At 40.7% G+C, this 26,479-nt stretch overlaps 1 protein-coding gene across 4 annotated transcripts; it reads right to left on the reverse strand.

Annotated features, from left to right (window-relative positions):
* Nucleotides 1-1,514: 1,514 nt before the first annotated feature.
* On the reverse strand, nucleotides 1,515-26,479 carry LOC309504963 (UDP-N-acetylglucosamine--peptide N-acetylglucosaminyltransferase 110 kDa subunit). Of its 4 annotated transcripts, none has more exons than XM_082178279.1 (23): nucleotides 26,048-26,479; nucleotides 24,203-24,353; nucleotides 19,361-19,604; nucleotides 17,698-17,766; nucleotides 14,349-14,465; nucleotides 14,187-14,266; nucleotides 13,354-13,549; nucleotides 12,547-12,687; nucleotides 12,345-12,445; nucleotides 12,081-12,234; nucleotides 11,899-12,000; nucleotides 10,406-10,585; nucleotides 10,137-10,295; nucleotides 9,232-9,321; nucleotides 9,017-9,142; nucleotides 8,315-8,485; nucleotides 8,116-8,232; nucleotides 7,864-8,028; nucleotides 7,219-7,266; nucleotides 6,852-7,004; nucleotides 5,618-5,870; nucleotides 3,276-3,399; nucleotides 1,515-2,622 (listed from the first exon to the last, which is right to left on the reverse strand). In XM_082178279.1, exons 1-23 carry the CDS (start codon nucleotides 26,082-26,084, stop codon nucleotides 2,442-2,444), a joined length of 3,159 nt encoding a protein of 1,052 aa, XP_082034405.1. In that variant the 5' UTR covers nucleotides 26,085-26,479; the 3' UTR covers nucleotides 1,515-2,441. The 4 variants fall into 4 exon arrangements, with proteins under 4 accessions (XP_082034405.1, XP_082034404.1, XP_082034407.1 ...); XM_082178278.1 differs by having other exon boundaries at nucleotides 24,203-24,383; XM_082178281.1 differs by lacking the exon at nucleotides 7,219-7,266.

The raw sequence follows: 26,479 nt of genomic DNA on the forward strand, positions 1-26,479 counted from the left end.
CTGAAGACTATACCAGTGGGGGTTATACCCCTGGCAGGTACTACCAAACCAGGCAGTTTTCAGGTTAGAGGCCAGTCTAAAAGCAGCATTGCCATCACCCATTGGCAGTAGGATGATTGGATGAAGATTGGGCCGATGTATTTGTCATACATATGAATGGTGTTTCTGCCTATGCAAATTAGGACATATTCAATAAGTGTGGCGTTCATGTGCATATTCAAATTCATTTCAAAAGAAACTTGTAATACAAAAAAAGTAACTTTTCATGTATACTTTTACTATGTAAAGTTTTATTGTGGTAGGAGTAAAGGAAAAAATTAAGCCTATTTGGGTGTATTTTGGGCATATTTGATTAGTGTATAGCTCATTTGCATATTACAATTTATTTTCAAAGAAACTTGTAATACATTTTTTTTTACTTTTCATGGGTACTTTCATTGTGTAAAGTTTCATTTTGATAGGAGTAAAGGACAAAAATAGCCCCATTGGGGTGTATTGTTGCCTGGCCTTATTGAAACACATCTCGGATTGATGAGAATTTAACATATTTCCTCAACTAGGATTTCTTAGGACTTTTAGTATGTTGTTCTGGACACCTCATAGAAATTATCTAAGCTGAAAAAAATTATTTTACAATTAGTCTGTTGTAAAACGCTACTTTGCCTGGACTATAAGTGCCGTCTGACATTTTCTTCTGGAATGATCATTTTTATAAAGCTCGTATATTTAGTAAGGGTTAATGCACGACGAGGTGTCCATTGTCAGGTATTAATGGACGACGGTGAGGCGTGATCAACCCGCTTATACCAAGGTCACTTGCCAAATAACACATTTTTAAAACATTAGTTTATATTTTAATTAGTTTTACAATCGAAATCTAAAGTTTTTACAAACAATAACTTGGTTTCCCTGGTTACGCCTGACGGTTTATTTAGCAACTGGAGATATTTATAGTCCGCTCAGCTCGTAGAACCCTTCAGTTTACTGCCTGTTGCTATGGTTACTCACAGCTGATGTAGCCAGCGCATTTATTTATTCATTTCGAACGGTAAACAGTCAGTTTCACCAGAACTCCTTTACTAGGTGTCCTCTATCACTTTTAATGGACACCCTGTAGCCAATCAGAATCGAGTATTCACCCAGACCATGGTATAAAGTTTAGTAATTTCACTTAAATGGCAATTAATAGGTTATTTTCACTGTCATTTAAGTGAAATTACTGAACTGAAATATACGAGCTTGATAAAAATGATCATTCTAGAAGGAAATGTCAGATGGCACTTAGAGGCTTTTGCATCTGAACTCTTCATATATGGTCTTAATACAAGCACTTTTCAAGCACCTCTTCCTGAATATGACTGATTAAGGGTTTTCCATGAGCGCCTTGTACGAACCCTGTCCATCACAATATTAAGGGCTCTGTTAATAAAGCTATAACTATATCAGCTAGTTAATGAATGCTGCACCGTTTAACCCACTGTGAAGGATCTAGTACAGGCCACGCAACCCAAGTGTAGAAACATCTTCAGCATTTCTTTATTGAACTAAACTGAATACAGCGATCAAATTTACAATGGGTGCACATCACAGTTCAGTCAGCAACAACGTAACAGCAATATCATCACAATAACCAGTATGTTACTATTGTTAGGTTCATAATGTGTCGGCTCCTAAAAGGACTGGAACAATGAAAAAGAAAAAAAAAGAAAAGAAAACCGCAGCCAAGTATGTGCAACTCTCCTCAAGGTTTGCCACATCACTTTATTTCAGTTCATGTAGAGCCTTGCAGAACTGACACGCACAGAGCTTAAATAAAAGCAGTTCATAGGAAGACAGTGTACAAAACCAAAACATCTTACAACATACTTACCTACACCTTTCCTGGTAAAACCATAAAAAATCAAGAAGAAGCAGGAGTCAACACTTGAGCGGGTCGCAGGGCTTTAGTCAGTGTGTAATGAGACACTCCTCTGGTGAGCGTGTTCACATAACATGTTCTCAGAAACAAGAGAGGGATTATTTTCTATTGACTGCATACGGACACAAAGTCGGCATTCATTTGGGGGAGAAACACTGGAGATCCGAGGTGTGCATCCGTCACCCGGGGTTAAGCCATGATGACGAAGCTGAAAGAGTCCAAGACGCACATGACCTAGCTAACTAACTAACAAAAAAAGAGACCCTATCTGTGTTGATTATGTTTGTGTTGACGGTTACATTTTCAGGATCATTTCCGTATTTCAGATCCACTTCAAATCAACCACAGAAAAACAAATGAAACAAAATCAGCGGAGCCAACAAACATCAAGGGAAAGAGTGCGAGGTCTCGGTCCGGCTGTCCAGGGGGTGATCGTGACGGGGCTCACCTGTGAGTCTCTCATCGAGTCTCTGCGACTGCCACACACACTCACTCACACACACACATGCAGTGCTAGCCTAGCTCAGGTGCTCTCGCTGCTCTCCACAGACTGCATCTTCACCAGGTGATCGGGCTTGGCCCCGGCGGCGTGATGCTCCCACATCTGCAGGTACAGTCTCTCCAGCTCCTGCGTGTACTGTTTGGTGTTGAAGAGTGGGCTGCAGATGCGCTGCTTCCAAACGCGGGAGCGCACCTTCTTCAGGCTGAGCGGGAACAAGACAACAACAGTGGGTTTAAGGTGCGCTTATCCTAAAGGCTCATCGGATGCAAAATTCACTTTTATGTGGAGTTTGCATATAAATGTGTTTATAGTGTGTGGACACAGCCACCATACAATGGAAAAAATCGATTCACTTTTTTTTTTTATCCTCAAAAAGCCTAAACACTCTCAATAATCAGGCCGTTTGGATTTTCTGAGCAATATGATGTCATAATGCTCATGGTCCACCCACGACCACTGACGGACTGCCCCGTATATTTCCCATATTAGCATATTTCCCGTATTACCCTATTCCCTGTATTACCCTATTCCCTTAAGGGGTGGAGATGGGTAGGTTTAGGTATATGTAAGGTGGGAGGAGTTGGATCTGGATCCGACTCCTCCCCGTGGATTTCATGTTCTGCAGTGAGGACCATCTCAGTTCATCGGCCACTTAATTTCATGTATTTCGGGACAAATTTGATGAGTTCACGTGCTGTAATGAGTCCGACAGACGGGACTCTCTGAGCTGCGCAAACAAACATGGCGGCGCCCATCTCACGCTACAGATCAAGAGATCATGATGACATCATCTATCAGCCCAACCCTATTAAACATGTCTCGTTTTGAAAGCGGAAATTGACAAAGTGAGCTTACAATTCCATATCTGTGCCGAGCTTCACGGCGACGTCCTCGTACTCCTGCCGGCTCTGAGCGATGAGTTCGAGACAGCCGAGACACGTGAGCTGAGAGGTGGCGACTCGTGAGGCCAGCGTCTCTCCTGCAGGACACAGGAGATACAGGAGAAACATTCACACATACTCAGGAGGAAACATCAGGTGTTTGCCTGTGCAGAAGTCACACTTGGCTGGATGTACTTTCACAGCGTCTGAAGTCGAATACTTCTACTATTAGGGGGAAAACAGTGCGTCTATTAGAGAAGTATGTCCAAATACATCATATTTGACAAACAGAAGGCGAACAGTCCCCGGATGACCTTATACTTACAGCGAGATCATGAACTGCACATCTGATGGACACTTTACTATCCCATGAGGCCACGGGAGAGGATTTGTGAATGACAGTGAAGCAACACAACTGACGCTGGTAGATCACATGATAATGACAACATGAGGGGCTTTCGCACCAGAGGAACCTGTTCATAGTTCCTAGAACTGGATGTCGGCGTGTTCGAACCGCAGGAACTGGGAACGATGTTAGTTTTAGGAACTCCTTTTGGAGGAACTAATTTACTCCTCCTTCAGAGTCAGTCTAAACCAGCGCTATAGGAACTACAGTGATGTCAGTGTTCGCTGATTGGCCGAACGCACTAAAAAGGCTGTGAACACACAGATTATAGTCTATATATTTACTCCACAAACTAACTCTACAAACATGTAAAACAGTGATAGATGAGCCTCTAAACCTTTACTCTGAGGAGAAAACCCAACGCAACTTTGAGGAGAGAAAGAGAAACATGATCATGTGCTTCTGCTCAGCAACACTGGACATCAAGAACACGACATACGCTAATAACTCTTCATCACTGTCTACTTGTGTATAACAGTTTAGCTAATAACGTATTAGACTGTTAGACAGATCGTGAACTGATGAACATGGAGAATGTGAGCGCTGTGAGCTCAGTCGTTCTCAGCGCCGTCAAAATAAAGGTCAGAACAACAAGCGTGTCTTACATCACTTCAGAGCTCCTACTGGCGGTGCGAACGCAACCAGGAAAATGTTCCTATGGGAACCACTAGTTCTCGGGGAGCCATCCTGGAGGATCGTTCCTAGAAAAATCCAGTGCGAAAGCCCCGAAAGTGAATGTAGTGCCGAAGACTATAGAATAACACGACGCATCACTCGTATGGTTTTTAATGAGGAAAGTGCAACGCTCAATATGGCGGAATAAGTCCCGCCTCCTAAATAAGAGCCAATCAGTGATTGGTAAAGTCATCGCGTCACTGCAGCTGCCGTTAGAAGCTCCGGAGTCAGTCAGACACATTAGCTTGATCCAGCCATTCACAAATCCTCCCCCATGGCCTCATGGGATAGCAAAGTGTCCATTAGATGCACACCTCAGAATCTCACCAGAAGAAGTAGGTCATCCGGGGACTTTTCAAGTGCTATATTATGAATACAGTGAATTTGGAGATACTACTTGAATAACATACCAACTATTGTGGCACGTGTTCGACTGTGTGCGTATCAAAACTGAAGTATACTTCGGGCTTGAGGGTTTGGCCATAGACTTGCTCATGAGTTCTGGTTGGTTGCTAGGATTTTGGTGTCTCTGATACATGATTCGGGTCCCTCTGAGTCTAAGGGATATTTTTCTTTTCATTTTTAGTCATCCAAACAAACCACTGAAGTATGGTCACGCTTACAGACCACACTGATAATAAGAAATGGGTTGATGCCTGTGAATTAAAAGGCATACATTTTTTAGCATGTGCTCTAGTAGGGGTGTCACAATATATCATGTCACAATACAAAAATGCAACAACATGTATCGTGGACAGTGACAATACGTATTGTGTATAGATCACCCAAAATGAAAATTAATGTCCATGAAAAAATTCTAGTTTTCAGAGTTTTAGTGTCAGTTCTACATTAAACTACTATATATGATGTATAATAATGCACTGGGGGAATATGTGTGGTCCTGATAATGCCAGATGTCTGATGTTACCAGTAAAAGTGTCCGACATTATTTTAAATATATCTAGTCAGTGAAAGAGCATATTCGTCTACAATAATTCAGTATTTTCATCTTCAGAATCATGAATATTGTTATTCTGGTGTCTCTATTGTCCTGTGCTTTGGGTTTCAGCACCAAGTCTAACTATTGTTAGTAAGCTATTAGTAAGCTATTCAGCACCATGAACTATTGTTCATTTTTTATCATATGTCTTGGAGTATCGCAATAATATGGTATCGTGAGTTCAGTATCGTGACATGAGGGTCTCGTTACACCCCTCGCTCCTAGTGTGTGTTACCTGGCATAGTGACCATGGGGGTCCCGGCCCACAGCACATCCATGCCTGTGGTGTGTCCGTTGCAGAGCGGGGTGTCCAGGCACACGTCGGCCAGCTGTCCTCGCCGCACGTGCTCCTCCTTCGGGGCCACCGGGGAGAAGATGATGCGGGATGCGGGCAGGCCCAGGTTCTGGGCGTACTGCTGGATGTTGGGCTCGCCCACGGCCGGGAAGCGCAGCAGCCACAGCACACTGTTGGGCACGCGCTTCAGGATCTGCACAGTGAGGAGAGAAGCTGCTTTACCACCAGCACATGCTGTTCGCTTCAGTGAATCCAGTATAAACACCACCATTTCAATTTACTCAAGTCAAAGATTACAAAGATTTGAGATTACTCAGTTGTGGGCCATATTGTAGGTGCATATAAAAACTAAAATTATTATTTTAATTAATTTTTTTCATATTTTGTGAATGTTTTGTACATTATTCATTTTGAATGTGCTTTGCAAAAATGGCTGCTTGGTTGAAATAATTAAAGTCCCCCTATAGTCAATCATTTTATCCCTTAAAACTCATCTTTGATCACCACAATGACATATTTAAAGGGTTTTCTTTTCTTTGAAAAACATTATTCATGCCTTAAAATATCTTGAATAAATTTACACATGGTTTGTCCCACCACAGGGGGACTTCAAAATTGAAAACTGCTAAAACTTCAGTATTAATACATGAACAGAGATATTATTTAGCTGGAGAAACAACAGCGAAACAGTTATGTAGATGTAATGCCTTTAGCTATACCGCCCAGCCCTAAACTATGTAAATAATACAGAAATAGTTCAATAAGTTGACAGATTTAACTAGCTTTGTATTATTAATGTTAGTATTGTGCGTAAATTAGGAAATAAACAATAAGTACACCTCCTCTGTGTTATCTGCACCCAGATACCCCTGTTATTAGTCAGCAGAAGTCTAAATTACCTGTTTTGCATCATCCAGCAGATTTTGACAACTCTAGGGATTTAGCTCAAACTACAGACTGAACTTCAGCATTTCTGTATTACTGCCCACGGACGGTCGGATAGACAGATGGGCAGCGCCAAAAGCAAGTGCATTATGGGTGTTTTTGTCAAAAGGAAATGCCACAGCTCTTTATGCCTGTTTTCTCTAATCATGTAGCGCTGATTCCAGTTTGTGTTTCTACTGCATAGACAAGTGTTGTTAATAAAAGCCCATCTTCCCCCTTTAAATCTTACATTGGCCCACATCTGCAGGGTGGGAGGGTCAATCTTATAGAGCTGGTTGAAGTTGCAATAGACAATCGCGTCTTCAGGAAGGCCGTATTGCGAGCGGGTGGTCACCACAATCGTTCGGGGAACTTCTTCTCCGGTTGCTGCCTTGTTGTTAATCTAAACAGAAAGGTTGAAGAACACATGAGTTGCTAGTTTAGGTACTGAGAAGACAAGCATGTTCCCTAAAACAGTGTCGCCCATCCCAGCTTCTCCGCCACCGTGTTTGTGCCCTACAGCAGTGGTGTGTGAAGGCCCAAGTGAAGGGGAAATGCCTACTGCACATATCCTTGCTCAAAGCGTGCTATTCTCAGCCAGCTCGAGTGTGCCATACCTGCAAGGCTACAGTCCCAGATACTACAACCTCCTCCAATGTAAAAATCTGAAAAACAACAACATGTGGTAATATTCTGACTCCGCCTACTGTCATCAAATCGTCTTTTTGCCAGATCTTCCCTTAAAGCAGGAGCTGATCGAAGGAGGAAACTGATTCGAGATGATTAGAGTCGTTTCATCACCAATCGGAGTGAAATCAAGGCTCTCGCGTGCGAGTACAAACGCAGCCGCGCTCGATAAGAACACCTCAACACTGCTTTAATCGCCATAATGAATTAGACATTGACAATTCGGGCGTGATTGAGGTGTCAGGGACCACATTTACATACAAAGCCATATTCAGAAGTATTATTAATTAGACAGTGATATATTCTGTGTGTGCGCATGATTCACGTGAACACATTAAATACTCCAGTGACACAAATCACAATGTCAGAATTTTGTCAAAACAAAATGGAGGATCACAAAAGAATGTAAAAGAGTGTGCACAGGCTGGTGTTGTGCATGTAAACGTGGTCAATTATCCACAGATCTGTCATGCTGAGAATGAAGGACACAGTCGGAGAGCAAGCCAGGACCCGCACAGCCAGGAAGAAGCAGGGAAATCAGTGAGATGAGTTCCTCGGGCACGTTAGGGCCGTACCTGAGTGGTGGCCAGGCCGTTGCTGACGGTAAAGCCGTTGATGGTGACCTGGATCTGGCCCTGGTTGATCATGTTAATGATGGCCTCGGCAGCCGTGTTCATCGGGATGACGGGCATGGAAAGGGCACCGTTACTGTCAGCCACCTCTTGACCATCACAGTCCATCTGAAAGCAGGGGAGGAAACGTTAGCATGTCTGTTTAGCAGGGTAAAGGAATGACAGGCAGATTAAAGCTGTGATTTCTTGACTAACCTTCACCACTTTGACATCCGGCAGGCTCTCCAGAAAGGCTTTCAGATCGATGCCATTCAGCACTATGCGGTTGTCAAAAATGTGTCCATTTGACTTGAAGTCTATCACTGCTTTTTTCTATTGGGTAAAGAGAAAACCGTGAACCTTCTTTTCTGTCATAGATCAAAATAAAATCATGTGATGCGAGACTGAACGTCACCTTGAGGTGAGGGAACATGTTAGCATGATCTCCAATGAAGAAGGTGTTGGGCATGTAGGCCAGTTTCTCAGAGTATTGCTCTGCGTACTCAATGGGCGACGTGTCCTTGTCACTGATGATGTAGTCCATGAAGGGAGCACCACTGGTGCCTGGGTATCCCAGCCACATGGCCTGGGCGGATTGGAAAAAATACAGTTATTATTCAACTAAATCTTTATGTATTATCTGATATACTCTACCGTATAGTTTGGGTCAGAAACATTTTTTATTTTATTTTTTTAAAGAAATTAGTACTTTTGTTCTGCAAGGACACATTAAATTGATCAAAGCGTGTCAGTAAAGACATGATAACATGCTGTTTCTATTCATCAAAGAAACCTGAAAAATGTCACGGTGGAATATTGTGGATATTAAGGATCATGTGACACTGAAGACTGGAGTAATGATGCTGAAAATTCAGCTTTAAACACAGTAATGGCATCTTAAAATATATATTACAATAGAAAATAGCTATTTTATTGGTCACACAAGATGCTAATCGTTCTGGCTGCCTCAAGCCAATATGCAAGACAAACCTTATTATAATTGTAAGAAAATTATCTCTAAGTTTTTTATTTATTTACGGAATCTATTGCACACGGCTCCTCTAAATATGGCCCAGATCTCTCCATCAATGCAAGTCTATGACTCTGAAAAGCCAACCTGAATGGGTGCAGGGCGCAGTGCGAACAGCTCATTGCGCGCTCCTTTAGTGTAACCATTCATGTTGACCAGGATGTGGACTCCATCTTGAAAGATCCTGTCGGCCGCTTTTCCATTACAGGGGATCTGTGGAGAGATGAAAGCATGATGAAATCAAAACAGATCCCCTGAGAGGAGGAGGAGGAGGAGGAAGATGATGCAATGCCTATACTCACCTGTGAGAGGTCGATGAAGTGATGAGACTCTGCCAAGACTTTCACTCTGAAGTTGGTGCTGTCATCAGGGCTGAGAGCATAGCAGAACACCTGCACAAAACACAACAGTATGAGCAGGGCGGGGGATTTTTAATCATGAAGTTACTTTAATCATAAAATTACTATTTTTGCATTAGTAAGTGCAGTTACTAATAATATTACATGTTTGTTTATTGCCAATTTGACAAAGCACTGAGCGTGAATTGAGATGAAGACAAAATTAACTTTTATTAATAATAGTAACTTGCAAAAACATAATTTTTATAGAGAAAATGTAAATATTCTACTCTTGTTAAATGAACAGATTGTTCTTTTAGAGTATCATGCTGAACTGACCGGCAGATTCAGTGATTATAAAAGAAGTGCTCTTTACTTGTTTTCTGTGCAATTCAGTCACAATGTGAAGAAAAGTTTGTGTTTTTCATGAGACTTTGTAACTTCCTACTTATTTTCCATATATTAGGGAGTGGAAATGGCTAATAATCAATAAGTGGTCCTCTGCCGCCATCTACTGGTTATAGTGGTTATTTCATGTCTAAAAAAAACCCCGCATTTGTTTGCCACAAAGTGTTAGTTTTCCTACATCTTTAAAGTTTTACAAATCATCACATTAAAAATAACATTAAAATTGGAGAGAGAGAGAGAGAGAGAGTTATTAATTTTGCTGTGAATTCAAAACGCTTTCTCACTGGATCTCCCAGCACTGTGTAGTAACGGTGTTGTGTGATCGAGACTGGCCCGTGAGTAAACCTGTTCTGAGCTCAAACGAGTAGCGCGGTTTCGTTCCACTTTTGTTTCTCATATGCAACACAAATGGCAGCAGAAATCTGCTCAACAGAAAGACCTTTACATAACAGACTCTTCACCTCAAACTTCTCGGAGTTGTGCATGCCAGGGATGGACTGCATCAGGTGAGAAGTGGGATGGTTGCCGAAATCTGAGCTAACGTAACCCACACGCAAACGGCCTGCACTGGCCTTCAGGTCCTTCGGATGCTCATAGGCAGGTTTGTGAAGAGCATTGATCTATAAAGCAAGAAAAGTATTACACTGAAAAATACACTTTCAGCCAAGTGAAAAATCTGACATTATAGCAGAATAGGCCAGTGTTAATCCCTTTAGTGTAATATACACACCTTATCCAGACACAAGTTGCCATGTCTCTCTGCGATGGCCTTGCGGAAGCCGTGCGAGAGGGGGTACAGCATGCTGTGGTGGGGGTGCACTGACGGCAGGCGGTTCTTATCCAGCTGATCCGCCACAATGCTCACCAGCTTCTTCATACGCTCATCATAGTCAGTCCAGTCACACACGATCTGAAGAGCAGAGGACAACACAGCATCACACAAACGTTCCCACCTGAGAGCGGAGTGAGGATGTGCACGTTCATGATGCTTACATTCAATTCCATTCACATTTATTCATTCACATCGTTTCAAAGCAGCTTTACAGAAAATCCACATTACAATTTAGAGTGATCGGTTATCAGAGGTAACGGTTCAAGTTATGCATTTCAGAAATGTACATATACAAATCACAGTTAGCTAAAAATTAGGGCTGTCAAAGTTAACACAAAATCATATTAACGGCACTAATTTTTTTAACGCAGCGCGTATTTTCTGTTTGACCCGTGGCCCAACCTCTAGTTAGAGAAATGGAGATACACAGTGTTGCCAACTTAGCGACATTGTAGACCCCTTTAGCGATTTTTTCCCTTCAACAAAGCGCCCAAACCTTATTTAGTTTCTGAGAACCTCTCTCTCTCTCTCTCAGTTAAGCACAGATATTATGTTGCTTCACTAATTTTACAAGTATAGCCGAAATCAGAGCACAGATATTGTCTTTATCTTATGTGAATTTGATTTCACCAGACGACGGCTCGATTATCAGAATTGTTGTGCAGATTAACTTAACATCTTGGAAGGGAGAGCTGGTTATGTCTTAATGGGTCGCGTTTCAGTCACCATTTCAAATTCATTCCGTTGTTTGACAACAGAAACAGTAAAATATACCAATGAAAACAGTTTTATTGAGAATTTAGCTTCATCAAAATGGGCACAGAGAGAGACAAACTACAATGTAATAATAAATAATAAATATATACATTTAGCATTTTCAGAAGAGCTGCCCTGGCATGCAAAATCTAAACATGTTTGTGTTAGTAAATTGCTCAGTGCAAAGAAAGAGAAGTAATGGTAACCTGGCATTTTTTTTTTTTTCTACATGTGTCTAATAGACATGAACAAGTTCTTTGAAAAACATCTATGACCTTTGAAACATGTCTCGTCTTCATGCTCTATATTGACTATGGTTTCAATAATAAACATAAAGCATAAAACATATGCATAAAGCATCTATATTTATCCATGCCCACGTTGATTAGAGTATTACAAACTTGAAAAGTATTAATTTAAGGTACATTTAGAACAAATAAAAAAATGTGTGATTAAATGTGATTAATCGCGAGTTAACTCATGACAATCATGCGATTAATCGTGATAAAATTTTTGAATCGATTGACAGCCCTACTAAAAATGTATTAATTTAAACGATGTAATAATTTAAGGCAGAAACAACAAGCTCTTTGAAGTAATGCATACGTGTCTGTTAACGAATGATTATGACAGACCTGTAGACAGTGAGCCAGGTTACAATAGGCATCAGGGAAGTCGGGCTTGAGCTTCAGGGCAGTGCGATACGATGCAATCGCCTCAGGAATGTTCCCAGAATCCTTTAAGGGGAGAGTGGCACCATTTGAATTCAAAATAACACTGAAACTACGTATTATTCTTCATGGCTCAAGATGCATACCTTGTGTATGGAGGCCAAGTTACTGTGCGCATCGGCGAAAGCGGGGTTGATCTGAATGGCTCGGGTGTAGCATGTCAGCGCCCCCTGAACGTCCTGCATCTCTTTAAGAGTGTTACCCATGTTGGAGTAGGCATCAGCAAACGTGGGGCTGATTCTGTTCATGAAGCACAAACAGGCAGTGAGACTTTGAAAGACGGCAATAAGAGGGTATTGCGTGTGACGTCACCAAACAACATATGAGTATATCTAGACTCAAGAACATGCCTGATGGCCTCCTTATAGTGCATGAGAGCCTCCTGCAGTTTCCCCTGCTGCTGCAGGACACTGGCCAGGTTTGAATGGGCAGCGGCAAACTCAGGGAAAACCTTTACAACAAAGAAAACCAAGACATGAGTCAAAATCTATCACTTTTTTAAAGGCACATATTAACAGATGTGTTTCCAGTGGACGTCACTGGTCCCCTCACCTCCAGTGCTTTCCTGTAGAGCTGCACAGCGTCCTCGATGTTGCCTTGCTCACGCTTGATGTTGGCCAGATTGTTCAGGGAGTCGGCATGAGTCGGGCACAGACGGAGAGCAGTGTTGTAACACTCCTCAGCTTCAGAAACCTAACAGGAAATGTGCAAGTTAGCGGCTGACTTTAAAGGTACTGACCTGTTCATTTACCGCTGTTCTGCACATTTTCACAGGCAATTTTCATTCAATAGGAATCCACACATTTGAGCATTTCATGAGGGGACACAAGATTTTGCAACGGGTTCAAGTGGATTCGCCTCGTTGACCAAAAGAAATCTGCTATCAACAAGATGAAGACATGAATGCAGACGGTGCAACGGATCGCAGCTGATCTGTACGGACCAGTTACCCCACGGTTCGGCATGCATGTGATCGCGTCATAGAGTGAAAGTTTATAATTTGAATGTTTTGTCTTGCCATTAATTAACAACAAAGTGTTATTTTACATTTAGGCTTAATTATTAAGTTCTGTACCTGAACTCTAGAGTTAGACTTTGTAACTTTGTTATTTAGTTTCATCTCTGATGTAATTTGTGTATTAGTTCTTATTTAATTACTGACTGTTCACTTAATAATGTTTGAGCTTTATCAGTTAGGCTAATAGATTTTGATGTATATATTATATAAAAAAATTTTTTTTGCCGATTTGAAAAATGACCCGATCCGTGGCTCTAAAACCGCAAATGATCCGAAGCGTGTATTTTGTGATCCGTTGCACCACTATCAGGGATCCAGGACACATAAACGTAGGTTCTTACATTGCCCTTCTCCTTCAGTGCATTAGCGAGATTGCAGTACGCATCAGGAAAGTGTGGCTGCAGCTCGATGGCACGGCGGTAGGTGTCGATGGCCAGGTCGATCAAACCCTGCTCGTAGTACACACACGCCAGGTTTCCATGAACAACAGCGTGGTTGGGGCTCAGGCTGAGGGCACGCAGATAACCAGCCACAGCTCTGTAGGGGAAATGACATCAGTCAGACTGGCTGAAAAAGGCTGAGAGGGTTCACACAGACACTGCAAACGAAATTCCAGGACTTTCAAGCACTACTTTTTTGGTTTTAAAGGAATACAATCAGAGATCTCACTAAGCAAACAATATTTTTATTAAATAAATAAATAAAGGTAAACAGATAAATAAAAATATACCAATTAAACAAAATGGTACAAATCAAGTGCAGCACATGCAATGACTGTGGAAACTTTAATCATTGAAATGATACTAGATATCGCTTTCCTTATTCAAACTGTTTTTTTCCTCATGAATATATGATTTACCTGAAAAATTAAAGCTGTATCGTTTATATGAGAAACACACTCATAGGCATGCAGAATGGCTCTATATCTATATCAGACGGGCTGCAGCATTAATTTTGCGTGAAAAGATTGTTTTATCGATCAAATTAAACACTAATTTCACATATATTGTCTTTCAATAATTCAAGCACTTTTCAAGTACGTTTTCATAAATATGACTGTTTTCAGGGGTTTTCCAGGACTTCAATTTCAAAGAGTCAAATTCAAGTCCTTCAAGCGCTTAAGCACCTTATACGAACCCCGTCAACTGCAATGACAGAAGAAGTGACTGTTTACCTGTCAAAGATACGAGCCTCTTTCAGAACGTTGCCCAAGTTGATGTAAGCATCCAAAAAGTTTGGGTCCAAGGTCACTGCCTGTAAACCCATAGAACAGCCCATGTGAACATGGCGTTCATTCATATCATTTACCAGAGTGGGATTGTCATACACAACCAACCTTCTCAAAATGATGTATAGCCAGCCAGATCTCTCCCTGAGCGTTGAACACGCAGCCCAGGTTACTCCAGGCCACGGCGAAGTTTGGCTGAGTTTCGATTGCTTTCAGGTAACAAGCCTTGAACAGGTTAACAGTGAAAATAAAATAAAAACAGGAGGAAGAGGAGGAGGAGGAGGAGGAGGTAGAGAGAAGAACGGAGAGTAGACAGGGGAGGGGGTTGTAAAAGAAAAAAGAAAACAAAAGATCAAATAAAAAGGAAGAAAAAACAAAAAGGGCAGACAGAAACAGAGTTAGTATCTATTCTCACAAAAAGCAAAAAGTGAGTCTGCAGCATGGGCTCGCGTGCGCCAGATCTGCCGCGCTAAGCTGCACACTTTTCCTACGCTGCGCAAATCCAACCAACACCAACACTCAGACTTACATTCTTCAGTTATGCAGTTTCAAATTAACTTTACATGACTAGAGAAATGAAACACAATGAGTGCCGAGAAGACGGCTTTAGATCATTGACCTTACACGACTTCAGTTAATTCCCACAACCTTAAATGCAAGTGCGGTGTGCAGGTGGAGGTCCCTGTAATGCAAGCGCACAAAGCCACGCGGGCAACCCGCACTGAGATTGCCGCTTGCGCAGTTTCCGCTAGCGCCCGCATTCGCCTGCGCTAACGCCAGCTCAGGGTGAAGACTGCAGACCTGGAGCGATCCCACTCCCAACCAGACTGGCACACGAAACTATGAAACTCTCTACCCTTTGAGGCACTCGACTAGAGCTCGTTTCCCACGGCCGAATAATTAAAACCCTAAAGGAGATGTTCCTTAATGCCAATAGAGTCATGTTCAGGGCTGTGTAGCCACTAGGTGCCATGCTAGCAGGAAAAGGGCGTGCAGGTCTGCAACCCGCAAGCCGGGGGTCGAGGGGAAGGGGAAAGTGCGGTTCAAACGCGCGCGTTTTGGTCGCGGTTTTGTCGCTGCGCAGCCCTTGCGTCGCTGCAGACTCACAGCGCATCATCTGCAACTCCAAATAAAGGAGAAAAAATAAATCATAATCCAAAAATGAACAGGAAAAAAATATCAACAAGTAAGAGAGTTAGAGGGTTCTTACTGTGCTTTTTGCATACATCATCCAATCATTGTTCTTTGCTAATAAAACTTGGGTTTTGTTACCAATACTATGGTTTTGTTTTTCCTTGTTTTTTTTGTTCTTCTTCAAAGGAAGCCACAAGACAGAAGAACTCAGGCATTGGAGTAAGGTGTTTTTCTTTCTGTTTTGTTACAAACCCGTTACCATATTTTGGGACTTTGTCTGGGGGGGGCGGCCACAGCTGGAAGAGGAGAAGACTGATAGTCCTAGTGTTCCTGTCCACCGGACCGCACCTACGCAGGAATACTGTCACCCACCTGAAACCTTCTCAATAACAATATCAGTGGTGGAAAACCAAAAGAGACAAAATAAGAAAACAAGAGCGTTAGTAAAAGTTTGACATTTCATATCGATATCAAAACTTGTATTGACAAAGCAAAACAAGTAAGACAAAAAAACGAAAAAAGGAGAAAAAGAAATATAAAAATGATCTAACATCAGTTTAAACCCATGCAATGAAAAGGGTTTTACATTTTTTTTTACAAACAGGAATATGTTCGCAAGGGAGTGAAGAAAGGCTTTGAGTTGAGATTTACACAGACTCAAACTGTTCATAACCGTTCCACATTTTCAAGTACAGGTAATAAAAGAGGAAGGCGAACTGGCTTGATCTTACCCAAATGAACTGATCACATTGCTCTGGGAATATTATTAATAAATCAGAACATACAAGGGGGAAGAAATGTAATCAAAGATATTTTTCCTTGTCTGTATTCTTTGTTTACATGGTTTAATACCTTTCCTGCTTTCTTGACTCCTGGCCAATGGATAAGGGGGGGAAAAAAAGCCTTGGTGTTTAAGGACTTCATACTCATCTAGAAGCCTCCACAGCTCTGAAATAAAGAGGTCATCGCTTGTGTCGCGCGTGTATAATTCTCTCTCTCTATCATGGTGTCTGACGCGTGCAGTGGAGTGCAAATAGCGATCTGTCTGCCTGGCACAGCCCAGGGCTGATACACAGTGTTGGGAACACATAAACCCTCCCGAACCCAGTTAGACACATTTCAGAGGGGAAAAACAGGGGGATGTGAAGTTGAACTGAGGGGAAACAGGCCGAAATATACAAGCTCTAGTCAAATTTTACTGTGAAGGCCCTTGAGAAGCAGCTTTTGGCTCGACTGAGGGGTCAGACAGACAGTTCGACGCGCGCACACTCCACGGGCCCTAAGCGAGCGCGCGGGGTTGGGAGCGACAGAGCAATTGGGGGGCCGCTGGCGCCCTCGTACTCTTCCCCACTCCGCACCCCTGGGCACCAAATAAGAGGGCTTCAACCCATCAGGAGAACTCTCTCTCTCTACAACATCAGGTTAGATTCCCAAAGACCCACCGAAATCATTAACGGCCACGCCGCCTCAAAGAAGGCGTTTACTAGGGCCTCGTAAAGCTGGAGAAGCAAATCCAAATCCAAGCTTATCTCTTCAACTTTTTGAAGGCGATTAATGGTTTTGAATAGCCTAAATTAACAGAATTACATGGTTACGGGTTAGAAGCCATCTTATTTTTTGCACAGCAAATACCACTACCTTCATCAGTCCATTTATTTGCCCCCCAAAGACCGAGCCAGCGAAATCCCTCCGAGAGACTACAGGGAAGAAGAAAAAGCATGCCAAAACTGCAGCATGTGTTTTAGGAGCCCCAGTTTGGCAAGACACAGAATAGCCCAGCCTTTCTTCCTTTGTGTGTGGGGGTGAGCGAGGGCTGGCCGGGGCCAGGATGAAGAAGTGTTTAGACTGAGAGAAGCGTTGGAGTGAGAGAGGGCTAAAAGAAGGGGGTGGGCAGAGGGGGGGCGTGTCTCTAATCTAGCCATCCAAAATGAGTAACAAAACCAAACAAAAAAGAGAGTGAGAAGAGGGTACAGGGGTCTTAACCTTGTTTAATAATAAGTAAATAAAAAGAGATTGATGTTTTTGACTAGTTAGGTGAAATGCAGGTGGCTTTGGTTCACACTGCTGATCTAGTGAGGCCTGTAGGATGGTAAAGAGTGCTGATGTGGGGACATAAAATGAGCAGCACGCTCTCGAGTGTGCTGACAAGCACTTACTGGGGGAGGGGGGAGGGGGAGAGGGTGGGGGAAGCTCAACACTCACTCCCCAAAGAACAAGAATGGCTAGGTGTCTGACAGGGGATTATGATCTAGAGCTATGAGTATACTAAAAAACAAAAGAAATCATTATGTAAACGTGCAAGGGCCGACATATTTAGACATACCTTTGCCTCTTCAAGACGCCCAAGCGCCTTCAGCAGGTTCCCCAGGTCACTGCGCACACAATACAGATCCTGCAAGAACGAGAAACATGATCAGCTAATACATAACAAAACACACTAGGGCTGGGCGATATATCATATTTTCGACGTATGCAATATTTTCATATATATATATATATATATATATATATAATAGACTTTGTGAAGACTATGATTTTGCTGCTAGGTTGAAATTGTTCAATTTGAAACCTGGCAAACTCCCTGTATGTCATTTAAAATGTTCTGAAATATTATATTCATATAAATAATAATACATAAGTGATTCTGAAATAGTTAGATATCATTCTCACTTTGTTTATTAAGTGAAAAACGGGATGACTATATTTTTTATTAAGCAGGGTTCGACATTAACACTTGTCTGAGACGAGTGTGTTTTTTGAAGAAGCAAGTAAAAGTAAAGTTTACTAGCCTGACTACAACATCAATAACAAAACAATAACTAGGGAATCACCAAAACGCAAGAATTACTCTGATTTTATTTCATTTAGTCTAAGTGGTGATCGATAGTGAATAATAATATATGTGACCCTGGATCACAAAACCAGTCATAAGTCGCACAGGTATATCTGTGGCAATAGCCAAGAGATATGGGTCAAAATTATCGTTATTAGACCAAAAATCATTAGGATATTAAGTAAAGATCATGTTCCATGAAGATATTTAGTAAATTTCCTACCGTAAATTTATAAAACATTTATTTTTGTGAGTGAATGCAGCACAATCGCCAACATAAATGGACAACTTTAAAGGTGATTTTGTCAATGTTTCGATTTTTTTTAACCTTTAGATTCCAGATTTTCAATTGTTGTATCTCGACCAAATATTGTCCAATCCTAACAAACCATACATCAATGGAAAGCTATGTATAAATCTCAATTTCAAGTTTTGTGGAGTTTTTCTATTTATAACTTATGACAGAGTTAAGCTTCATCACACGACCAAGAGTGCTGTTTTCCTGAATACCATCACGATTGAAAATGTGACATTGATTTCATACAACAATTCAATAAACTAGTAGTTAAGTTCCACACAAAGATCACAGCGCATCTCACAGCAACACTCAACCGAGTTTCATTACTGAATAATTCTCAATTTTGAACCAATGGGTCGAGTCAAAGATTCAATGACCCGTTCATAAACAACTGCCTCATTCTTGGACGAGATATTGCAAATCATCAAAATGATCATTTCTAGCTACATCCCACCGTCTGAAGTCAAGTCAGCTTTATTTATGAACGCTATTTACTTTTGAACGCTTTTGCACATTCCTTTTTCCTATTCTATTCTTTGTTATTTGTTCATCAGAACGTCGTCTCTTTGGTCGTGTGTCGGCCATATTAAAATTCTCAAGAATATACATTTTTAACATAAACACTGTTTTTTTTTTTTCGTGGTCCAGGTTGGGCCAGTTTGTTTTTGTTGCCGGTTGTGGAGCCTGGGCTGTCTACAGAGACCGCGTTTCTTCACAGTGTGTTCAGGGGACAGGCAGCTAGCGGATAGTCAGGAGATGTTTGCTGTATGTGACAAAAAATGTTTTGGCCTAAAAAAAGCATGACATCGCTTAGAGCACCTTTAAATGAAATGTTGTATTGAAGGCTGAACTCACAGGGTTGTACTGGAGAGCGGAGACGTAAGCTTGAACGGCTCCCTCCATGTCTCCTGCTGCCACCAGCGCTGCTGCCAGGTTGATGTATCCGTCGATGAAGTCCGGTTTGAGGCGGAGCGCGTGGCGGTAGTGCTCGATGGCCTCCTGCAGCTGACCCCGCTCCTTGTACACATTGCCCAGGTTAGAGTAAGCCTCAGCCAGCATGGGGTTCTGCTTGATGGCCAGCGTGCTGAAGTGGGCCGACCTGCACACACACAACCAAAATTAAGACATGTTCCCGTTATATCCAACAAGCGTATCCACTCCCTGTACTGTTCTCATAAAGAAACGGTCCACGGTATTTCTGGACATGCTATTAATTACAGCTATCTTTAAGTGTTATACCTTCGGAAACTGTCTCATATTTTCCGATTTTAAACTTTTTTCACAGAGCTGCCCTCTTGTTTCTACTGCAAGTGTGCTTTCCATTCACTGTACAGTGTGGATGGATCATAATTATTGTCTGTGGAAACTGACAGCAAGTCATAGAAAAGAAAACGTGTTTGAATAGTCATAATTATTAGGGCTGCAACAACTAATCATTAAAATTGATAATAATAGTACTAGGGGTGGAACGGATCGCAGCTGATCCGTACGGACCAGTTGCCCCGCGGTTCGGCACGCATGCGATTCGCGGATTAACTGCTACATTTAACCATCATAGAGTGAAAGTTTATAATTTGGATGTGTTATGTCTTGCCAAATTAACCATAGAATCACACACACACAGTCACAGCACGCAGAGAGAGAGAGAGAGAGAAACAGAGAGAGAGAGAGAGAGAAACAGAGAGAGAGAGTGACACAGAGAGAGGGAGAGAGAGAGAGAAACAGAGAGAGAGAGAGAGAGAAACAGAGAGAGAGAGAGAGAGAAACAGAGAGAGAGAGAGAGAGAGAGAGAGATAGAGAGAGAGAGAGAGAAACAGAGAGAGAGAGAGAGAGAAACAGAGAGAGAGAGTGACACAGAGAGAGAGAGAGAGAGAGAAACAGAGAGAGAGAGAGAGAAACAGAGAGAGAGAGAGAGACAGTGACAGAGAGAGAGAGAGAGAGAGAGAAACAGAGAGAGAGAGAAACAGAGAGAGAGAGAGAGAGAAACAGAGAGAGAGAGAGACACAGAGAGAGAGAGAGAGTGACAGAGAGAGAGAAACAGAGAGAGAGAGAGAGAGAGAGAGAGAAACAGAGAGAGAGAGAGAGACAGTGACAGAGAGAGAGAGAGAGAGAGAGAGAGAGAGAGACAGTGACAGAGAGAGAGAGAGACAGAGAGAGAGAGAGAGAGAGAGAGAGAGAGAGAGAGAGAGACAGAGAGAGAGAGAGAGAGAGAGAGAGAGAGAGAGAGAGTGTGAGTGTGTTTCAGACAGCATTTGGACACGGCATTTTCTTGCCCTTGAACGGACACACACACACACACACACACACACACAAACACTATGTCTAAATGCTCGTCTCTGGAAGTATCCTCTCGGCTCTGTCAGAAGTGAACAGCTGAGAAAGGAACGGATGTTTGTCAGTTTTCTTAGTCGGTCTTAAAGTGACATCAGCCTAATATTCCTCCTGTTGTCTGTCATTAATATTAATAAAACAACAAAATACAGCTTTAACAGATGAAACTATATTTAATTTCTACAGTGAACAAAGTGTTATTTTACATTTAGGCTTAATTATTAATTTCTGTACCTGAATACTAGAGTTAGACTTTGTTATTTAGTTTCATCTCTGTATTTGTTCCTATTTTATAACTCACTTGTTATATATATATATATAGCTATTTTTTTTTTTTGGCTGATCTGAAAAATGATCCAATCCGTGGCTCAAAAACTGTAAATGATCCGTACCGTGGTTTTTGTGATCCGTTCCACCACTAGAAAGACGAATCAAAGAACGAATTTGATTATCGGTTATTGTCATCTGCACCTCACACACGTCAGTCACGCTGCTCTACAGTGGAGAACAACACACTTCTACAACACAAGAACAACATGGCGATGGAAGACAGCGGAGGACACAGCGGAGGACACAGCTTGAGCCGCTGCGGGAAAGATGAGCAAGTAAGAAAACAAGAGCTGCAAACAAAAGCATGAGCATTTCCCGCGGCTTACCCTATCGTGCTCTGTCCCGCATGCGTTTCAATATAGCATAATCTGACATCAAGCGAGTCTCTGTTGAAAGGATAGTTTCTGTCATCGTTTACTCACCTTCAAGATGTCCCAAACCTGTATGAGTTTCTTTCTTCTGCTGAACATAAAGATATTCTGAAGAATATGGGTAACCAAACAGTTGATGGACCCCATTGAGGGGTAAAAAAATACTATGGAAGTCACTGGGGTCCAGTAACAGTAAAGGGACTGATAAGTGAACGTGTTTCTCAAACCTCGTACAAATTAACATTTTGTGCTTGTTTTTGTTTATTAACACGGTCATTTTAACTTCTGCTTTAAAACGGCACGCAAACAATTGTTTTTGGTTTAGAACTGAATCTTTATTTTATTTTGCACATAATGTACAGCACAGGTCAAAAGTTTGGAAACTTTACTTTTTTTTATATTTTTGAAAGAAGTCTCTAATGCTTATCAAGCATTTGATTAAAAAAAAAACAGAAAAAAAACTGTAATATTGTGAAATATTATTACAACTTAAAATAATAGTTTTCTATTTGAATATACTTTAAATTATCATTTATTTCTGTGATGCAAAGCTGAATTTTCAGCATCATTACTCCAGTCTATCACATGATCCTTTAGAAATCATTCTAATATTCTGATTTATTATGAGTGTTGGACACAGTTCTGCTGCCTAATATATTTGATGAATAAAAGGTTTAAAAGAACTGCATTTATTCAAAATAAAAAAATATTTTCTAATAATATAAATCTTCTTTACTATCACTTTATATCAATTTAACACATCCTTGCTGAATAAAAGTATTGATTTATTTCAAAAAAAGAAAGAAAAAAAATGACTGACCCCAAATGACTGACCAGGAGTGTATATTGTTGAAAAGATTTCTATTTTTAAAACATTTGCTTCTTTTTTTACTCAAAGTATCCTAAAAAAGTATCACAGGTTATGAAAAAAATATTAAGCAGCAGAACTGTTTCCAACTTTGACAATGAATCATCATATTAGAATGATTTCTAAAGGATCATGTGATAGACTGGAGTAATGATCCTGAAAATTCAGCTTTGCATCACAGAAATAAATGATAATTTAAAGTATAATGAATTGAAAACCAATTATTTTAAATTGTAATATATCACAATATTACATTTTTTTTCTGTATTTTTGATCAAATAACTGCAGGCTTGATGAGCAGAAGAAACTTCTTTCAAAAACATTAAAAATAGTAATGTTTCCAAACTTTTGACCTGTACTGTATATCATAACCTACATAAATACTTTCACTATGTTTGTTTTCATAGATTGTATATTGCACGTTGTTTGGAGAACAACATTGGGGTCAGGATGTGGAATAACATGTTTTAAAATAATGGATTGAAATTCATTTATTTGAAAAATTAATTTGTTTTGGATTTTGCAACAAATTAATATAAAGAAATAATCAACAAATTATCGAAATACCTGTTAGTTGCAGCCCTAGTAATGATGAGATTATACTTCTATTTGATTTTGAGCTTTTAGAAAAATAGTTTACAACTTCTGAGTTCAGAGACGAAACAGACCATTAATTGAAAATAATCCATAATATTAGTCTGCCATTCACTTTGCTTCGGTAATGTGACGCATTTCCTAGTAAACCAGAGATAAGCAAAGTTGTTTCAAAGGCAGAGGAGTTTGTTTAATTTTGATACGAGATAAGAAAGACAAACTTCTTTGGAATAATGTGCGCAAAAACCCCAAGAACAAGAGATGCGTCTCAATACTCTATCAGACGCTTCCTCGTTTCCTCGCTCCTCCGTCCTCCAGCGAGTGGAAACCGAAATCTGCCAACCTGAAGGACATCTCAATACTCGAACTGCACCGCGAGGAACGATGAGCGAGGATACACAGGCGTATCGGATCCTATGCGGAAACCTTTCCTGTTGAGAAACCTGACGCTCGTATAGATTCTCCTCTGCCATCACAACTGTCAAAATCATTTTTTAATGTAGGTTTTAATATACCATATATCTCACATATTTCAACAGGGCATCTTGCTTTAACATTTATTTTGAATTTCTTCCCAGTAGTCCCCCTAGTAGTCAATAATTGTACCCCTTAAAACTCATCTTTGATCACCCAAATGACATAATTAAACGTTTTTAGTCTTGATGCCTTAAAATATCTTGAATGTAACTCGACACCCTTGCCTCATTTAGTATACGCGGTTCTATGAATATGCAAATGAGCCCCGCCTCCACTCACTCACTCAGCTCAGAGATCCACTGGTTGACGATCACTCGTTGATCTGATTGGTTACAAGGTAGTTTGTGACGTCAGAAACACCAGCGATTTCAAAGCGTGTGTTTGAGACTGTCTTTGGTTCACTGCAGTTTTAAGGAGAAAATACTCAGCAATGCTGTCGACTTATGAATTTACACATGGTTTGAGTTAAAGCATATTAAAAACACCACATAGACACATAAACAACATTAAAAGCTGGATTTTCACCACAGGAGGACTTGAACAACATATGGGCAGATCCCTTGAGGCCTCCTCGCGAGGCTGATGACGCTTTGAAGTGACAGTGAGTGATCAGTTTGATTTCTCAATTCATGACCCCTTTGAGGCATTAAGGCATTGATTAAAACCCAATCAATAGACCTCGAACACCACACCGCCACCGTGAAGCGTGACAGACGGCCGCCTCACCTGTCAAGCCTGCGACACTGGAAGTGTATGGAGGAGAGCAGCAGCAGAACGCCGGTGTTATCGGGCTCTTGCCTCCACAACTGCATGCAGTGGCGCTCGGCCGCCTCGAAGTCCCCCGACTGATACTCCCGGTGCGCCAGCTCTGCCAACCCTTGGAAGGAAAGCAAACGTTTGGTTGGTTCTGGAGCACCAACACAACCCAGAGGAGGGGGAAACAACATGTTAGAAGAAATGAAAATGAGGTCAAATAATAAAAATAATAAAAAAAGAACAGCGGTGCTGTGAAACGAACTAGTGAAACGATGAATCGCATCCAAAATGAAAGTTTGTGTTAACATAATGTGCGAGTACTGGGTATAATTATTTTGTATATATAATATACAAAAATGTGTTATAAATATAATAGCCTATATAGAAAAGTGTTATAAATATAAATATTTTATATATGAATATATAATATAAATTGTACGCATGTGTGTGTATTTCTATATACAAAATAATTATACACAGTACTCACACACATATTATGTAATACTTGTATTTTGGATGCGATTAATCGCGATTAGGCTAATTGTTGCCCAGCACTATAAATAACACTATAGTGTGGAACCATTTTTATGATGTGTTTTTAACAACAACAACAACCATCACCGCATAAAACCGCTAATTTTCTAAAACTAGCATTGATGGTTCCAGTAATGATGATAGCACTGAGGCACTGACATCAAAAACATTATAATAATAAAAAAATAATACAAATTACCAACGAAAGTCAGCAAGTGATGATCTAAAATGACTCAAATTAATGATTTTAATAATGTTTCGAAATTGTTAATGAATTTAAAAATAATTTAACTAAAAGTTTAAACTCAGATGTAAAGGATTAAAAGGAATGAATGGGGATGGAAATGAAACACAGAGATGAGGACTGGTATGGAGGAGTATGATGTGATATTATGAACGTGCAAAGGACAGATTAACACATATATAGCTTGGGGAAAATTCAGAGTTTAAGAACTGGCTTCCTTTCATTGGTGTAAAGAGGGACAGAAAGAGGAATTTCCTCGCAGTTTTTAATAATTCAACAATACAATCACAAAAGTGGGGAATTTCAGTCATCCAAAAAAGCAAAACGAAACAAAGACATGATCTTATTTTGATGCAGTTATTCTTATGTTTGGCTCCACTTAAAGTTAAAGCATTCTGGGAAACGAGGTATCCATCATGGCTCATACAATTAATGAGGAACACAAAGACACAAGAGGAACCGAAATTAGCCATTTAAACACAGAATATTAACATTGAATGTTTCTAAATGTTGTATATAGTAACATCTTTAAAGGTTTTCACACTGAAGAATGAAATAGGCCTGATTATAACTGCACTACACTACAATAGTTTCTTCCCATTTCCATAACGTAAATTGGGCCCTCTTTCCTAACCTCTGTTTAAATTTAGGAATGGAAAAGTCATTTTCTATTCTGAATGGCACACACTGTTATCGACTATTATCAGATGTTATGAGTGAACAAATGATCATATTACACACAGCCGTCCATAAAGTAAACAGTGACAGTAGATGGAAGAGACTCACGCCATCGTAACCAGGTTAGTCATTACTACTCTAATTTCACTAGTGTTGCTGAAATGGTTCATAACTACCATTATTATCTGCACATAAATCTACCCGGACAAACTACTTGACTGTTTTAATCATGACACGCATGCAAAGAGGTCAGTATCACAGAGTTATTAACCCTGCCACAAATAAGCTAGTTTTCAAATGAATAAAAGCGGGAGATTATAATCAACAAAAGCGAAAACTGCCGTTATTGTCATGGTTACCTGTGCTATCAGCCACGTTCCCCACCGAGCTCGCCATCTCTCCTTCACTCTTCAGCGAATCCTGCGAGGCGGCGGACAGTGTCGCGGTTTAATATAAGATGTAAAATATAAAGGTCTCGAGTTTACTTAATATGTTTAAAACCAGATTCAGTTATTATGGCGAATAATCTTCGGTAAACAGCCTGCGGTCTTGCTGCTGCTATGCTAACACACTACAGGAGAACGAGGACAAATTCACGGAATCTGACGCGCACGGCCAACGTCTTGAATCGTTTTTCTCGACGTCACTTGATCAAATAATATATATCTATGAGTCTAAGCGCTCAAATATAGATTGCTAGTTAAACATGCGAATTTATGTTCGATACTTTCACCATGGCGGAATTTTTAAGCTAACAATGGCTTTCCACTCTCCACCGAAATGGCGGATGT

Source organism: Leuciscus leuciscus (genome assembly GCF_965113295.1).
Source record: "Leuciscus leuciscus genome assembly, chromosome: 8".
Taxonomy (NCBI): domain Eukaryota; kingdom Metazoa; phylum Chordata; class Actinopteri; order Cypriniformes; family Leuciscidae; genus Leuciscus; species Leuciscus leuciscus.

Bases quoted from the DNA above. Each gene is read 5' to 3' on its own strand.
- LOC309504963 (XM_082178278.1), bottom strand. From the start codon at position 26,084: ATGGCGAGCTCGGTGGGGAACGTGGCTGATAGCACAG. The intron at 14,466-17,697 runs GTATGTCTAAAT...AACCTGTTCAAG, and splicing joins GGCGTCTTGAAGAGGCAAAG to GCTTGTTACCTGAAAGCAAT. The intron at 14,267-14,348 runs GTTGGTTGTGTA...ATGGGTTTACAG, and splicing joins CTATACATCATTTTGAGAAG to GCAGTGACCTTGGACCCAAA.